General features: G+C 55.6%; 1 protein-coding gene across 1 annotated transcript in view; it reads left to right on the top strand.

The window, feature by feature from the left end:
• The first annotated feature begins 13,879 nt into the window (after window positions 1–13,879).
• Window positions 13,880–17,283, top strand: part of Asb18 (ankyrin repeat and SOCS box containing 18) — a 58,785-nt gene continuing 55,381 nt past the window's right edge. Inside the window, 3 exon segments of the mRNA XM_042678817.1 lie at window positions 13,880–13,949; window positions 14,855–14,872; window positions 14,875–15,012. Coding sequence (XP_042534751.1) covers window positions 13,880–13,949; window positions 14,855–14,872; window positions 14,875–15,012 — 226 coding nt within the window.

Raw genomic sequence — 17,283 nt, 5'->3', positions numbered from 1 at the left:
GGGAGGGCCGGCTCTGGGACGGGTGCTGAGTGTCAGAAATCTCCTATTGTAAAGGCGAAGGTGATGGAGTCATTCCGGATAAGCACATTCATTCATTCAGAGGAAATCCAGCTAGATGACAAGCTCAAGGATCAAATGCTGGAGAAACATGTAACATGTCAGTGGTGGCCTTCTTGGGGGCCTCCCCCTCTCCACACCCCTGACTACTATGTGCTCTCCACGTGTCCATACCTGGAAGAAAGTGTGCTGTCTCTCTCAGGACCGTGGGAATCTGTGCCTGCACAGGGAGACAGGAGGACCAGAGGAAACACTCATTACACAGTGAGCGTTCTTAGCGAGGCCCTGTCACGGGCCATGTCGCCCTCTCCACATCATCGAGAAGCCTGAAGATACAATCCAGAATAGAAGGGTCTCCTTGTAGGAGAGCTCCTTCAAGGAGTCCTCCAAACAGAGCTGCCTTGGAGCTGAAAGCTTCCATGGCTGGCTGCCGCTGCGTCCCTCCTCCCCTCCCATGGGAGAATGCCCGGGGGGCCTGTGGGAAGAGGCAGCGCGGGGCAGAGCCTTCCCGAGGGGTGCTTCATGCAGGGTGCTGAAGGTCACACGCACAGCACCCCGCCAGAGCCCAGTGGACACATCAGTCCCACCGTCTCCTCCCACATCCTGAGCAGCCCAGGGTCTGGGCCGCGTGTGCCCCCTCCTGCCCCGGCTGAACGCTCTGGACAGAAGGGCTGGCCTGCAGAGACAGGACTGACCTGATCCAGCCCACCAGACCTCACTGCCCTGAGCTCCGGGGTGCCCTGAGCTCCAGGGTGCCCCCACCTTATCACAGGGCATGAGCTGTGGTGAGAACAGGAGGATTTCTGCAATGGGGAGGAGCAGCGCTCGCTGCAGCTCTGCTGGCGATTCACACGCAGGCCGTGTGAGCAAGAAAAGGCTACAGTGCCCGACAAGAAATGCACGGATTGCCTTACTCCTGCACCTGTAACCCCGCGGTACAGCATCTGTAGACGAAATAAAATTTTAAAAAAGAAAGAAAGAAAGGGCTGCCGAGGGGTGAGCTAGCAGGCAGGCAGGCTTCGAGCAGGGGGCTTTCAGGGGAGGGCAGGGCGGCGTGCGCTCTGCATGGGAAAGGCGTCCACACGCCTTCCACAAGTCGAATGTGGCGGCACGCTAACCACGCCATGCCACAGCCACCTCTGGGGCACTGGCGGGGGGAACCGGGGACTGCAGAGTCCTCATGACTTCCGCTGGGGAGGGGGCGGGCGCAGGGGCCTCTGGCCAGGGTGTGGAGGGAAAGCCAGGGGTCTGCTCCTGTCCCCCAACACCAGGGACCCCGTTCCCTCTTCTTCCTCCAGTGTTGTAGCACACGCTGAGGACGGCGTGAGCGTGGGAAGGCCGCGGGGGCTGCGCGGTGGCGAGGCTGTTCTCCACCCGCTCTGCGGTGCGCGCGCTGCTCGCCAGCGCAGGCTCACGGGGTTTAAATTCCCCTTTGTGCTTCGGGTACAATGGTGTCTGTGTGTGTGTGCGTGTGTGCGTGTGTGTGTGTGTGTGTGCACTTGCACATGGACATCTTTGTCTACACATCCACATGGACCTGAGTGCACAAGCCCACCGTGCCCTGCAAAATGTCTGGGGAGACGGCTCTGTGATGGGGGGGGGGACCACGTGACAGGGGCCACGTGGGGACCTGGCTCCGTGACAGGGACCTGGCTCCATGACAGGGGCCACGTGGGGACCTGGCTCCGTGACGAGGGCCACGTGGGGACCTGGCTGCGTGGCAAGGGCCACGTGGGGACTGGCTGCGTGGCGGGGATGTGGATCCCCAGGCCCCGTGCGCCCCACGGTGAGGAAGCAGAGGTGCAGCGGTGGCAGGCGAGTCCGTGGGCTCGCGGTATGCCACGTGGTTGCCCGATGGGCAGATGGCCGTGCGGGCTGCCCGGCTCCAGGGCAGGGGATGAGGGGTTGTGGGTGAACCGTGGTCCCGCCTGCTGCCCTCTCTCCACCTGGCGGAAGAGCCCCAGCCTGCTCCTGCTCTTGTGTCCATCAAATTCCGAGTCTCTGATCCGTGTCTTCTGCATCAGCTCGCCTTGTGTCTCTGAATAGGAAGGGCGTCACGCGTGGGTCACCGAGAACAGGACGATGTTGTGTTCGGCATCAGCAGGTGCTGCTCGCCCGCCCGCTGCTCGCTGCCAGGCACAGAATGCAGGGGCCACCTGCCAGACGCCACGAGAGGGCCCGACCCAGCCTCAGCCAGCTCACTCATCAGCTCACTCATCAACCCTCCTCCGAGGCCAGGCAGCAGGGCCAGCGGCGGCGGGAGAAAGACAGAAACGCAAAGACAAACAGCCACCAAACCAGACTGCCCTTTGTTCAGGTGTATCTTTCCCAGAACGCAGAGACACTACATTCCAGGAAGCCACTCTAACGAGTCATAGTCACCATGCTGTTGTAATTAGGCAAATAAGACATTTTTTTAAGAAGTTGAACACTTAGAGAGGCTTTGATTTTTTTTTTTTTTTTTGCCATGCAGGAAGCAAGTTATTGCTTGAATCCTTGGGGAGAGGGGCACGGATATAGAAAGAGATGCAAGTGTAAGTTTTCCTGAATAAAATTCTTGATTGTCTGGGAGAGAGAAGCCTTAGATGAGTGAGAAAGGAACATGGACACATTGTAGTCAAAGTAAGCCAGACAAAAGGCCAGAAAGAGGCCTAGCGTAAGGAAGCCTCGCTCTGCGCAGGCCATAGCAGGCCTAGCTCTGCGGCGCACCTCGGTCTCTCTCTACACCACAGAGCACCGCACCAGTCCACGCCTGAATCCTGATCGTCCGACTTTATGACGTCACCACTGCTTACTTTTTTTCTGTCATTTCAAAGTAGTCTAAGCAAACATCGTTAGGATATCGCGTGTGTGCTTTCTGCCTTCCACAGGGGTGCTTGCTCCATGAGCACGAGGCCTGGCCTCTTCTTCACTGCTGCGTGGAGAAAAGATGGTTGCTGAGCTTCCCAGTCGACCCACGCACGTCTGCCCCGCACCCCCGCCCCGCCCCGCCCCGCTCTCCAGCACAGACCACACGCGCACAGTACGCCTGCGGCTTCTTCCCAAGCTACGTGTCATCGCACTACCCGGCCTCTCCCTTAGTCGCTCCGGTGCCCTCTACACCCGGGGCTGTCTGCTCGTGCCCTCGGCTTCGCTGCCAGCCCCACGCGAGGGCCGGGTGGCCTCAAGGCCGCCGCTTGCCAGAAAGGCGCCGTGCGCACACCTGCCACGTGATGACCCACACCGGGCGCGCTGGACCGCTGGGGACGTCACTCCTGGGACATCCCGCCCCCTCCCAGCCCGACAGGCCAGGCCCTGTCCCCACCTCCACACGGCCTCGTGTGCCGCAGAGCTCGGAGAGACCCGGACAGCCCCGGACAGCTCTGCAGACGACTGCCAGACACACACACCTGTGTGTCAAACAGCGGGAGAACACCCCGTCCCGTCTTCCCCTTCTTTCCTCCAGTGCTACCCCTCCTCCCGTGCTCCCCTCCTCCTGTGCTCCCCTCCTCACGTGCTCCCCTCCTCCCCTGTTCCCCTCCTCCCGTCCTCCTCTCCTCCCCTGCTCCCCTCCTCCCCTGCTCCCCTCCTCCCCTGCTCCCCTTCCTCCGATGCTCCCCTCCCCCTGTGCTCCCCCTATTCCTGTGCTCCCCCTCCTCCCCTACTCCCCTCCTCCCGTGCTCCCCTCCTCCCGTGCTCCCCCTCCTACCCTGTTCCCCTCCTCCCCTGCTCCCCCTCCTCCCGTGTTCCCCCTCCTCCCGTGTTCCCCTCCTCCCCTGCTCCCCTCCTCCCGTGCTCCCCTCCTCCCGTGCTCCCCCTCCTCCCCTGCTCCCCTCCTCCCCTGCTCCCCTCCTCCCGTGCTCCCCTCCTCCAGTGCTCCCCTCCTCCCGTGCTCCCCTCCTCCCGTGCTCCCCTCCTCATGTGCTCCCCTCCTCCCCTGCTCCCCTCCTCCCGTGCTCCCCTCCTCCCCTGCTCCCCTCCTCCCCTGCTCCCCTCCTCCCCTGCTCCCCTCCTCCCGTGCTCCCCTCCTCCAGTGCTCCCCTCCTCCCGTGCTCCCCTCCTCCCGTGCTCCCCTCCTCCCCTGCTCCCCTCCTCCCCTGCTCCCCTCCTCCCGTGCTCCCCTCCTCCCGTGCTCCCCTCCTCCCGTGCTCCCCTCCTCCCGTGCTCCCCTCCTCCCGTGCTCCCCCTCCTCCCCTGCTCCCCCTCCTCCCCTGCTCCCCTCCTCCTGTGCTCCCCTCCTCCCGTGCTCCCCTCCTCCCGTGCTCCCCTCCTCACGTGCTCCCCCTCCTCCCCTGCTCCCCCTCCTCCCCTGCTCCCCTCCTCCCCTGCTCTCCTCCTCCCGTGCTCCCCTCCTCCCGTGCTCCCCTCCTCCCGTGCTCCCCCTCCTCCCGTGCTCCCCCTCCTCCCCTGCTCCCCTCCTCCCCTGCTCCCCTCCTCCCGTGCTCCCCTCCTCCCCTGCTCCCCTCCTCCCCTGCTCCCCTCCTCCCCTGCTTCCCTCCTCCTGTGCTCCCCTCCTCCCCTGCTCCCCCTCCTCCCCTGCTCACCTCCTCCCCTGCTCCCCTCCTCCCGTGCTCCCCTCCTCCCCTGCTCCCCTCCTCCCGTGCTCCCCTCCTCATGTGCTCCCCTCCTCCCCTGCTCCCCTCCTCCCGTGCTCCCCTCCTCCCCTGCTCCCCTCCTCCCCTGCTCCCCTCCTCCCGTGTTCTCCTCCCGTGCTCCCCTCCTCCCATGCTCCCCCTCCTCCCGTGCTCCCCTCCTCCCCTGCTCCCCTCCTCCCCTGCTCCCCCTCCTCCCCTGCTCCCCTCCTCCCCTGCTCTCCTCCTCCCCTGCTCCCCTCCTCCCCTGCTCTCCTCCTCCCCTGCTCCCCTCCTCCCCTGCTCCCCCTCCTCCCCTGCTCCCCTCCTCCCGTGTTCTCCTCCCGTGCTCCCCTCCTCCCCTGCTCTCCTCCTCCCCTGCTCCCCTCCTCCCGTGCTCCCCTCCTCCCATCCTCCCCCTCCTCCTGTGCTCCCCTCCTCCCGTGCTCCCCTCCTCCCCTGCTCCCCTCCTCCCGTGCTCCCCTCCTCCCCTGCTCCCCTCCTCCCCTGCTCCCCTCCTCCCCTGCTCCCCCTCCTCTCCTGCTCCCCTCCTCCCCTGCTCCCCACCTCCCCTGCTCCTCTCCTCCCGTGTTCTCCTCCCATGCTCCCCTCCTCCCATGCTCCCCTCCTCCTCTGCTCCCCTCCTCCCATGCTCCCCCTCCTCCCGTGCTCCCCTCCTCCCCTGCTCCCCTCCTCCCGTGCTCCCCCTCCTCCCGTGCTCCATGGTTGGTTCCATCTAGCTTCCCAGCAGCACTCTGGCCTGGGGGCGGGCGCCCCCTGCCCCTGCCCAGTGGCCTTGGTGTCCCCAGGTTGTCAGAGGGTCACTGGGTGCCCTACGCGGCCTCATTTGGCACTTGGAGATCTCTCAGGTGACACCTGGGCTTCTCTTGGCTCTAGACACAGACAGACATAGGCCCCCCCCCGCGCCGTCCCAGGGTCTTTGGCAACTCAAGGCTCCGCTGAGACCCAGCCACAGCCTAAGAATCACTCCATCTCTCAGACGGCAGAACTTTCCAGAAGAGCTCTCGAGAGGCCGTTGAAATTCCACAGCCTTCTGATTGTTCTCCGCAGTGACTTCCCTCCTCCCTGGCCCCTCATCCCAGCACGGCAACCAGAATACATTTGAATGGCAAAATAATTTATGCTTAATTAGGGTGCTGGATTTAAAATTAGAAGTTGAAATGCATCATCACATGGATTGTTTAATCGCATTGTTTTGCCACTTGCTGGCTGCTCTCTGGAGATGCCTGGGACCCGGGGGTCTTCTATTCCCGGAGTCCTCTCTCCTCCCCTGCCCATAAATCAGGTCAGATTAACCTTAAACACATACATACATGCACACGCACACGCGCACGTGCACACACACACACACACACACACACACTTTGCTCATTTCACAAACTTTCCCCCAACAGAGCCAAGCGCTGAAGGGCTGGGGGTTGAGCCCGGTGAGCGGCGCTGGACCTCCGATCCAGCACCCACGCTCCTCCACAGCCACTCAGCCGCTCTCTTCCCTCCATCCGGACAAAAGCACTTCTCCCAGCTGGGTGTGGGGGTGCAGCCCTGCAATCCTACCACCCAGACCGCCTCTCCTCAAAAACTGTTCTTCCCTTCCCAAATTCTGCACGTTCCTGAACACCCAAACCAAAGCCTCCTCCCCCCCCCCCCCCACACACACACCCAGCCTCTCCCTTCCACACTCCACATGCACTGGACACATCTCCACGCCCTCTCCACATCTCCCCGCCACATCTCCCCCCGCCCTCCCATGGAAGGAATCTATGCAGGACAGTTAACAGAATAGAATTAAATACATCTCTCACATCTTTTCCCTAAATAAACACGTGCTGTCTTATGAAGATGGATCACAAGGAGTGTTCAGTTATTTTTGTTATTTTTTTATTTAATTTATTTTATTGTGAAAATATTGTACAGAGGGGTTACAATCACATGGGCAAGATAATGAGTACATTTCTTATCAAGCATTGTTGCCTCCTCCTTTGTTTCCCCTTCCCATCCCTTCCAATCTCTCCCCGCTAACCGCCCCCCCCTCCACCAAAGTTGTAAAGTTAGTTTTTCGACATCACGATTTGCACATATCATCATTGCAGAGTGTTCAGTTTTGAAACGAGTTTTTTGCTTAACAACAGACTGTGAACGCATTTCCGGGCTGTTCCATGTTCTACCTCTTACACGTTTCCCGGCTCTGCTGTGCACAGCCCAAAGCGTCATTCCCTCCTCGGCCCTTCCCTCTTTTATTTATTTATTGTTTATTTTTGTCAGTCGTGGGGCTTGAACTCTGGGCCTGGGCGCTGTCCCTCAGCTCTTCAGCTCCAGGCTAGCGCTCTACCGCTTGAGCTACAGCACCACTTCCGGTTTTCTGATGGTTTATTGGAGAAAAGAGTTTCTTGGACTTTCCAGCCCGGGCTGGCTTTAAACCACGATCCTTAGATCTCAGCCTCCTGAGTAGCTAGGATTACAGGTGTGAGCCACCTGTAATCCTTCCCTCTTTTGCTTTTGGTTTTTGTCTCTTGTTTTTGTGCCAGTCCTGGGGCTTGAACTCAGGGCCTGGACATTATCTCTGAGTGTTTTTGCTAGTGCTCTACCACTTGCGCCACTGCTCCACTTCTGGCTTTTCTGGTGGTTTATTGGAAATAAGAGTCTCAAGGACTTTCCTGCCTGGGCTGACTTTGAACCGTCATCCTCAGATCTCGGCCTCCTGAGTAGCCAGGTTTACAGGCATGAGCCACCGGCCATTCCCTCTTGTGGGTATCTTGAGTGGGTTCCAGATTCCAGCAGCCCCTCCCAGGGAAATCTCATGAGAGAAAGAGCTCACAGCGATCCAAATAATGGGTTTCTAAGACTGTCTCCACTGAGGGCCCTTGTGAATCATCCTCTCTACTGAACGAGCACATCTATCCTCCCCCCCCACACACACACACACACCACCACACACACACCACCACCACACACAAACACACACACACACACACCACCACACACAAACACACACCACACACACACACACACACCACCACACACAAACACACACACACACACACACACACACACACACACACACCACTACCACCACCACCACCACCACCACACAGCCAGCCAGAGCCCTGTGCCTTCCACAGAGCCTGCCTTTTTACCCCTGCAACTTTTCTAGGCTTTTCTCACAAATGTATTCATTATTGAAAATGTAGGGACTGGAAATGGAGCTCAGGGTTTGTTACAGCCAGAATATTTAATATCCCCCAGTGAGGCTCTGAGTTAACGCTTGTCCCCCACTGGTGCTGTGGGGAGGGTGGGAACGGGGGGGGGGGTGTCCAGGGGGAGGAAGAAGGGGTGTTGGAGGCCACCAAAGGTTAGACATAGTCCTGCCCCTCACGACTCTACCTCCCTCCTGCTTGTTCGCTCTCTCTCCCTCTCTCCCTCCCTCCCTCCCTCCCTCCCTCTCTCTCTCTTCCTCTCTCTCCCTCTCTCTCTCTCTCCCTCCCTCCCTCTCTCTCTCTCCCTCTCCATCCCTCTCTCTCTCCCTCCCTCTCTCTCCCTCCTTCTCTCTCCCTCTCCCTCCGTCCCTCTCTCTCTCCCTCCCTCTCTCTCTCTCCCTCTCCCTCTCTCTCCCTCTCCCTCCCTCTCTCTCTCTCCCTCTCCCTCTCTCTCCCTCTCCCTCCCTCTCTCTCTCTCCCTCTCCCTCTCTCTCCCTCTCCCTCCCTCTCTCTCTCTCCCTCTCCTTCCCTCTCTCTCTCTCCCTCTCCCTCCCTCTATCTTGCTCCCTCTCTCCCTCTCCCTCCCTCTCTCTCTCTCCCTCTCCCTCCCTCTATCTTGCTCCCTCTCTCTCCCTCCCTCCCTCTCTCTCTCCCTCTCCCTCCCTCTCTCTTGCTCCCTCTCTCCCTCTCCCTCCCTCTCTCTTGCTCCCTCCCTCTCTCTCTCCCTCTCCCTCCCTCTCTCTTGCTCCCTCTCTCTCTCCCTCCCTCTCTCTCTCTCTCTCTCTCTCCCTCCCTCTCTCCCTCTCCCTCTCTCTCCCTCTCCCTCTCTCTCTCTCCCTCTCCCTCTCTCTCCCTCTCCCTCTCTCTCTCTCCCTCCCCTCTCTCTCCCTCTCTCCCTCCATCCCTCCCTCCCTCCCTCTCTCTCCCTCCCTCTCTCTCTCCCTCTCCCTCCCTCTCTCTCCCTCCCTCTCTCTCTCTCCCTCCCTCCCTCCCTCTCTCTTGCTTGCTCACTCACTCACTTGTTCTCTCCCTTTCTCCTTCTTTCTCCCCGCTCTGCTTTCTGTCTGCTAGGCTAGCATGAGCACCTCCTTCTGCCTCCATGATGCTCTGCCCTAGAATCCACAGAACCAAAGACACGGCCAGGAGCTAAAAGAAAGAATTCCTTCAGGTTTTGCTGCCATGCGTGCTGTGGGTGTGGAGAGCAATGATGGATACGGTGTGGAAGTGCTCCACAGTGAGAGGCACTAGGCTGAGTCTCCAGCAGAAATAAACATATTAAACAAACAAGCACACAAACAATAGATACATTTATTTGTAGGGTGGCAATGCTGGGATTTGAACTCAGGCCTCCTAGGTAGGTATTCTACTACTTGAGCCACACACCCTCAGTCTTTTTTGCTTTGCTTTATTTGTTTTTCAAATAAGGTAGTGTGTTTTGCCTAGGGCCGGCCCTGGGCTGATTCTGCTTCCTACACTTCCCAGGTGGCTGGAATTGCAGGTGTGACCCACCATGCCCAGTCTGATTATACCAGTTTTTAAAACTATCACATGCCTATGATCCCAAGATCAAGGTTTGAAATCAGTCCAAGGTAAAGGCTAGCCAGACCTCCAGCTCACTAAACAAACTGCGTGTAGTGACTTACACCTTCAGCCATGCAGGAGTCATAGGTAAGAGGATCATGACCTGAGGCCAGTTGTGGGCCAAAATGAAAGAGTCTATCCCATAAATAACGAAAGCAAAAAAGAAGTGCAGGCATGGTATAAGTGGTAGGGTGCCTGCCTCGCAAACACAAACCCAATACTGTCAAAAAAAAATAGGATGAGTAAATATTATAATCATGGGGCTATGGCCCTGTGGTAGGATACAAGGCTAGCATGAGCAAGGCCCTGGGTTCAAGTCCCAATCCTGATCACAACGTGATCACAAAACTAACACCATGTTCCTGTAAAACACACTAAATACTGATGCTCATTTAACAGGAGCCATTGTTCTTTTTTGTTATTGGTCATGGGGCTTGAACTCTGGGCCTGGGCTCCTCAGCTTAAGACGAGCACTCTACTACTTGAGCCACAGCACCACTTCTGCTTTTCTGGTGTTTAACTGGAGATAAGAGTCTCACAGACTTTTCCTGTGCAGGCTGGCTTTGAACCATGATCCTCAGATGACAGGTGTGAGCCCAGCTCATTGTTCATATTTTAGATTTGTCCTTCCATCTTTCTCTACACATAGTTTTATATGTTTTAACAAAAGCAGAATCATATTATACATTCTTCTCTCCAGAAATTCATATCCACCAGAAATTCATATCCCTGAGCCAGCCAACATGCATTTCTATAGTTCTGATGTTAAAGCCTCAGCTTAATATCTTCTCTCCATTTGCATCTCCTAATATTACTCTGACAGATTGGTTGACAGTTTAGCTTGCTCACCAACAAACTGTAAGTGTCTTTGGTCCCTTTTCCCAGAATCCTTCTCTTGCCACCTTCCACTTTAAGAATTACTAGAGCTTACTTAGGATTCTCTGTCTTATAATCCCAGCTACTCAGAATCCTGGGATCCAAAGGATCATGACTCAAAGCCAACCTGGGAAGAAAAGTCTGTCAAATTCTATCTCCAAATAGCCAACACAAAGCTTGGCTGGGGGTATGGCCAGGTTCTAAGTTCAAACCTTAGTACCACCAAAAAAAAAAGAGAGAAAGAAACCCTCTCATTGTAGCTCAGAAGGGTGAATGAGGATGAATATGATTGAAGAAGTTTGTCTGCATTATGAAAATGAAACAGTGAGACCTGTTGAAACTGTTTCAAGAAGTAAGGAAAAAGAAGAGTGGTGGGTGGGGTGCGGTGGACTTGGATGTGTCCATGTGGGGGGGGGGGGCGGTGGATTTGGATGTGTCCATGTGTGGGTGGGGTGAGGTGGATTTGGATGTGTCCATGTGTGTGGGGGGGGGGGGTGCGGTGGATTTGGATGTGTCCCTGTGTGGGATGTCACGCTGAGCACACCCCTTGTACCACTGCTATGCGCTATTCATTTATTACTGTGTCTCCACAACCTCCTGTACTACTTGACAAAGCAAGTCCCACACTTCTGCTTTTGTTAAATTTTTCTGAATTAATTTTCCTAAAATTCCCTCCTCCACACCTGTCCCAGTTTTCTAACTCTGTCCCTCTATAGAGAAGCTGTTGTTTTTGCATGAGTTCTAGTTGATATTTCTGATTTGCTTATAGTTCCTAACTAGCTGTTGTCATCTGCTGAAAATAATGGATCCTTTTGCTTTTGTTTTGTTCTTGTTTCCTTTTCCTGCCCTATCACAATGGCTGAGACCTGGAGGCCGTGCGAACCCGGGGACTCCACAGGTAGAGTTGCGATTCTCCACACCTGCCTCTCTCTGCTCTCTCAGCCCCGCCTGCTTGGGAACATTTATTGGTACCTTAGGAGACAGAATTTGCCTATACAGCTTGGTTTGATTTGTGGTTTGTTTTGTTTTTTGCCGATCCTGGGGTTTGAACTCAGGGCCTGGGCACTGTCCCTGAGCTTTTTTGCTTGAGGCTAGAGCTCTCTACCACTTGAGCCACAGACCCATTTCCGGCTTTTTTTGGTGATTAATTAGAGACGGACTTTCCTGACCAGGCTGGCTTTGAACTGTGATCGTCAAATCCCAGCTCCTAAGTAGCTAGGATGACAGCCACCAGTGTCCTGATAGAGGCTGAAGAGGTGCAATCTCTGGTCTCTCTTCTTCCAAGGAAAGATCAGTCTGCTCCTGTGACCGTGGTGGTTGGATAATGCAGAGAGATTCACACCAGGGCTGGCTCAGTGGCAGCGCACCTAGCACCTGTGAGACTCCGAGTTCAAACCCCAGTTCTGATGATACATACAATTAAAACAGAGCAATGAAGGGACCTCTGTCTGACTCAGAGACAGCCAGGATCTGTCTGCATTGATTACTTAAATAGATTTTGCCTCCTTCAAGGACAATTACTAAAGGGGAAAGTCAAATCTCTCATTTCCAGGCAGCAAAGGGAAAGGACTGGGTGCTGCGCTCGGTTCTCCCTCATGCAGGCTTCCAGCTGTGGGACCTGGAGACCAGGAGAAAGGGGTCAGAGGAACTAATCACACACACAAAGACAGAAAGAAACAGAGTGAGAAATTTTGTTCTGAAATAGAGAAATTCGTGTTGCCTTAAATATAATTTGTGGTAGTTACATTTCAATTCCTAATTTATACATAGCAGGGTTGATAAAGAATTACATTATAACAAAATTAGCCGGAATAATTAGCATAGTGTATGTGCCGCTGATTGAACACCCAGCAGATAGCGTGGTAATTAAGATCAGCAAGGCTTTGTCATCTTATTATCTGCCTAACAAGAGCTTCGTCTTTTCCTCCCTTCTGATTTGGAGTTTAGGAGCCGGCTCTAATAGTGCTCATTGTATTTCTTTAAATTACCTCACCCCAATTCTGATTATCTTCCTGTGGCCACTACCCTCCCTTTCTTGCGGTTTATCAAGTGTGCTCAGTTCCTCCTGAAATATAACGCATTTGGTGCTGCAAATCACTGGACTTGGAAATTCAAATTCTAAACACCTCATTCAAAGCCCTAATTCTTTTACCAAAGGAACAACCAGAGGTCAGCTGGGCATGGTCGTCCATGCCTATAATCTCAGCACTAGAAAATCAATCGGTTGGAGAATTCAAGGCCAGCTTGGGTTGCATAATTAGACCTGACCTTCTCCCTCCCCCCACCCCCCAAAAACACCCAGAGGCCATGACTCCTTGCAGCTTGGTCAGACACCTGGCCTGAAGAAGGACCAGAGAGTCAGTGCCCTGGTGAGCGATCACGCATCTGCCGCTTCTCAGCATCTGTGACACCAGAAATTCATGGCCTGGGCCGCAGTGCCATGGCTCCTGCACTCAGAGGAGCTGGGGTCAGCAGAGTCCGCTCTGTGGCGGAAGGTAGCCACGCTAGCCCTGACCACGCTAGCAAACAGCTCCTGAGACCCCCAGATCAGAACGTACCTGCTCTCCCTGGCCAGAGCTGTGTTGCAAGGGAGGCTGGGAAATCAAGGAGGCAATAATGGAGAACAAAATAATCAGACACAATTCACCCAGGGGCCGTGCGCATTGCACGACTGCAAAAGGCCCAGCTTTACTGGAAGGAGAATGAACACAGCCAAGAGCTGCAGCGCCTGGCACCACAAAGGGGGGTGGAACAGCACCTGCAAAGTCACACACGGGGGCTGAGGGCTTCTGTTGGGTCTTCCAGGGACACAAAACCAAGAGGACTTGGGGGGAAAGGGAGGAGGAGGGAGGTGGGGAGGGCGTGTCTGCAGGGCGGGCTGGCGGACGAGGCCAGCAGACACGGTCTCCTGGCAGCATCCCTTCTCCCTGGGAGGAGATACGTCTGCCCTCTTTAAGCCTTCCCCTGGATGAGTGAGGCCCACCCACAGGAGGCTTTATTCAGAACCCACCTGGTTCAATGCTCAACTCCCAACACATCCAGAATAATACGCGACCCACCAGAGTCCAGTCATGTGGATCCATAAGATAAATCACCAAGGAAGAAGAGCGAAGGTAAAGAAAAAGGTGCCGAGCACGCCAGTGACTCACCTCTGTAATCCTTGATACTCAGGAGGCTGAGATCTGAGGATCATGGTTCAAAGCCAGCCCAGGCAGGAAAAGTCTGTGAGACACTTATCTCCAATTAATCACTAGAAAACCAGAAGTGGCGCTGTGGCTCAAAGGGTACAGCGCTCGCCTTGAGCTGAAGAGTTCAGGGACAGCGCCCAGGCCCAGAGTTCAAGCCCCATGACTGACGAAGAAGGAGGAGGAGGAGGAGGAGGAGGAGGAGGAGGAGGAAGAGGAGGAGGAGGAGGAGGAAAGGAAAAGGTGGCAAGACCTTCCCGTAGGGGTGTTTCCAGGGTCCCATGTGTCCCCACACTCATGTGGCGCACACGGAGACGCAGGACGGCTGTGTGTGCACAGGCTGGCAGGGAAGAGACCCCGCCTAGCGGCCGCCGCGCTCCCCACAGGTGCTGTGCTTCCACACGCTCGGCTCGGCATGGCTCTGTTGCTTTGGGCCAAGTTTGTGAGCCTTGAGGGCTGGAGAGGCTGCAGCGAGTGCTCACAAGGTAACAGGGGAGGGGCTCACGGGGCTTGAACTCAGGGCTTGCGCTTGCCACACGGGCACAAGGCCTCTGAGCCACACCTCCAGTTTTAGAGAAAGGCCTTGCTCCCCAGCCAGCCACCTAGACTGTGTTCCGCCCACTTTCGGCTTCCTGTGGCTGCCTGGCTCATGGGCGCGCCCCGCCATGTCCAGCTTCTCCTTGGCACTGGAGACTTATGGACTTTTCTGCCTATACTGGCCTAGAATTATGGTCCTCCCATTCCCAGCCTCCCAAGAAGTTAGGATGACAGGCATGAGCCACCAGACTGTATAGGAGCCTTTTTGTTGTTGGTGGTGGTGTGGGGTTTGAACTCTGAACCTGGGCGCTGCCCCTGAGTTCTTCAGCTCAAGATGAGCTCTCTACCATTTGAGCCACAGCACCACTTCTGGTTTTCTGGTGGTTTATTGGAGATGAGTCTCATGGATTTTCCTGCCTAGGCTGGCTTTGAACCATGATCCTCAGATCTCAGCCTCCTGAGTAGCTAGGATGACAGGCGTGAGCCACTGGTACCCGGCTAGGGACTTTGTGAGCCTTGCTTATGGGGTACTTTTGTCCTTTTGTGGAAACCAGATTCTGCTCCACTCCACTCTGCTCCAGCCGCGGGCCCTTGGTGGCCGCCAGGCGTGAGGGTGTATGACACGCCACCCTCTGCCCCCCGGGGGCCGAGCCAGGCTCAGGGAGACGTTTCTGTCTCCCAGGACAGAGCCGCGCTGTGGATAAGAGGTGACCTGACTTCTAGAGCTTGTGCGTGCCCAGGGCCTGAAGGAGACGCCGCAGCCTGCCTTGCCGTCACCTCTGCTTATACCACGCGCAGCGACAGCGCTGGCTTTGGACTTGGATTAAGGGAGGGAATCAGACTCCCGGCTCAGACATGGTGAGGAGACTCAGGCTGCCCTGGACGCCGGGGACCAGGGCTCCACGAGGGAGCTGGTCTACTCCTGGATGCCCGCAGACACCGTGCTGGAGCCGGTCAACGATGACTGGATGAAGGAGCCCACGGCCCAGCGGCCGCCCGGAGCCCTGCTGGGTAAGGTGATTGCTTGGGGGAGGAAGAAATAGACAAACGATACATTCCGGGATACCAGATTCTGTGTGTGTGTGTGTGTGTGCTCGTGTGTGCATGCGCATGCTTGCGCGTGCATATGTGTGCATGTGTGTCCCAGCACCGGGGTTTGAACTTTTTCTGCTCAAGTCACACCACCACTTCTGACTTTTTTGCTGGTTCATTGGAGGTAAGCATCTCACAGACTTTCCTCCTTGGGCTAGCTTAGAACCTCAATCCTCAATCCTCAGAAATCAGCCTCCTGCTTCCTAGAATAGCTAGTAAATAGGACAGCTGGGAGCCTCTGGCACCCAGTAGCTCTGAGGTGCTCTGAGGTTTATATGACAACCTAAATAACAAATGGAGATTCTCCAAGGACAAGGGCTTCCGCAAAGATGGCATCTGTGATGGGACTGCACGAGCCACCACAGAGAGCCGGAGACCCAGCGGACGCAGAGCGGGGGTGAGTTCAAGGTGCTGCATCCAGGGAGGCTCGAAGGCAAATGAAGGCTGCACAGGGTATTTTGAAAGGAAAGTCCCTGACTGCAAGATCAGTAATGAGAGTCGGTGTCAGGGATGCGGCTCGGTGGTAGAACCTTTTCCTTGGAAGCACAGGGCGCTGGGTTGCATGCCCAGCACTGTGAAATGAGGAAGGCTGGCATCTGTTTGAAGTTGGACAGGCTGCTGCCGGATGGATGTCCTTGCACGCGCACTTGCTGTGGAAGGTTCCTGTGCCCTCACGCAAGGCAAGGCTTCAGCGCTTTGTGAAGTTATCTCGCTGAGTTAGCAAGAGTTCCCACCTCCCATTCACCGCCTCCCAGCTTTGTTTACTGTTAGGATTTGACACAAGTGACTCCATCCTGACTTGAGGAACTGTCTCACACACACACACACATACACACACACACACCTGCTACATGTATTATACATGTGTGTTATGTAACAAGTACAACACAACAGGAGAGGATTAAGAAGAGAAAAATAAATGCTGTGTGGCCCCATCTCTACCCACCAGCTGTTCCAGGGTTACGTGTTCTACCACACTTGTCCATTTGCATATGCAAATTTCACCTAATAGCCATATCATTTCCACGTGTCTACAAAATACCAGTCACAAAATACCTCAGCCACAGTCTAACAGGAGGACATTTGCTTATAATTTTTTCTTTCAAATACACCATAAATATCACCTTTATATTATTTGCATGGTTTTTTGTAATCCGAAGTTTAACCTTAGGATACATTTCTAGAAACAGTATTAGTAGAACAATATATCATGTGTGTGTATAGTGTGTATGTGTGTGTGTGTGTGTGTGCGTGCGTGCGCGCCAGTACTGGGGCCTGAACTCAGGACCTCACACCCTCAATTGGCTTTCTCTGCTCAAGACTAGAGCTCTACCACTGAGCCACACCTCCACTTCCAGCTTTTTGTTGGTTAATTGGAGGTGGGAGGGTTCCAGATATGTCTGTCCAGGCTAGCTTTGAACCTCAATCCTCAGACCTCCACCTCTTGAATAGCTAGGATTACAGGCATGCACCACCAGCACTGGCTAAGACTATATAATTTTATTGGAGTGGATTTCCAAATAGCTTTCCAAAGGCTTCTTGCTCCTTCTGACAGTGAGGAAATGTGTGTCACTGCAAGCTCTCCAACGTGAGCATCATGAGAATTCACACTGAAACCATCAACTTAATAAGGGTGTGCCAGCGATTCTTGAGGATGCCAAACCCAGTGCCCACCGCCCTCCAGGAGCTGGGTCTGGTGGTGGGAGAAGAGATGTTGTAACTGGAGATCGGCCACAGAGTGATGGGCTGTGGGTTTGTCTTGTGTTCCTCCCTGGGCCCACCTCGAGAGGCTGGTCATGAAGGACATTGCTCTCCCTGCTGTCCCTCACACTGGTCGGGGAGAGCTTGTGGAATGTGCTAGAAGGGAAAGAGAAGACAAGGTCTTCCCTCTCGGGGACCCTCCTGCCATGTCCTCCTGCTGCAGTCCCAGCCCTGCCTGCGCCCCACCTGCTCTCCGGCCCCTCGGGGTCAGGGTGGGGTGCCTCGCTGCTCTCCCGCCACCCTCTGGGCCACCCGAGCCCTGCCCACCTGCCGCCGGGCCATCTGCCCCGCAGCACCCTCGGTCCGCGTGGCCAGCCACAAACGAGCCCCGAGAGTGAAGGGATGGGATTGTACATTTGGATTCCCTCGTTTCACGTATTGTTTCTTCCCATGCTGCTAATTGTCCTGAAACATCTTCACTGTCCCTAT

This window comes from Dipodomys spectabilis, unplaced genomic scaffold (assembly GCF_019054845.1).
Source record: "Dipodomys spectabilis isolate Male_0828 unplaced genomic scaffold, ASM1905484v1 ptg000049l, whole genome shotgun sequence".
Classification (NCBI taxonomy): domain Eukaryota; kingdom Metazoa; phylum Chordata; class Mammalia; order Rodentia; family Heteromyidae; genus Dipodomys; species Dipodomys spectabilis.
This window is presented reverse-complemented; position numbering and strand designations above follow the sequence as displayed.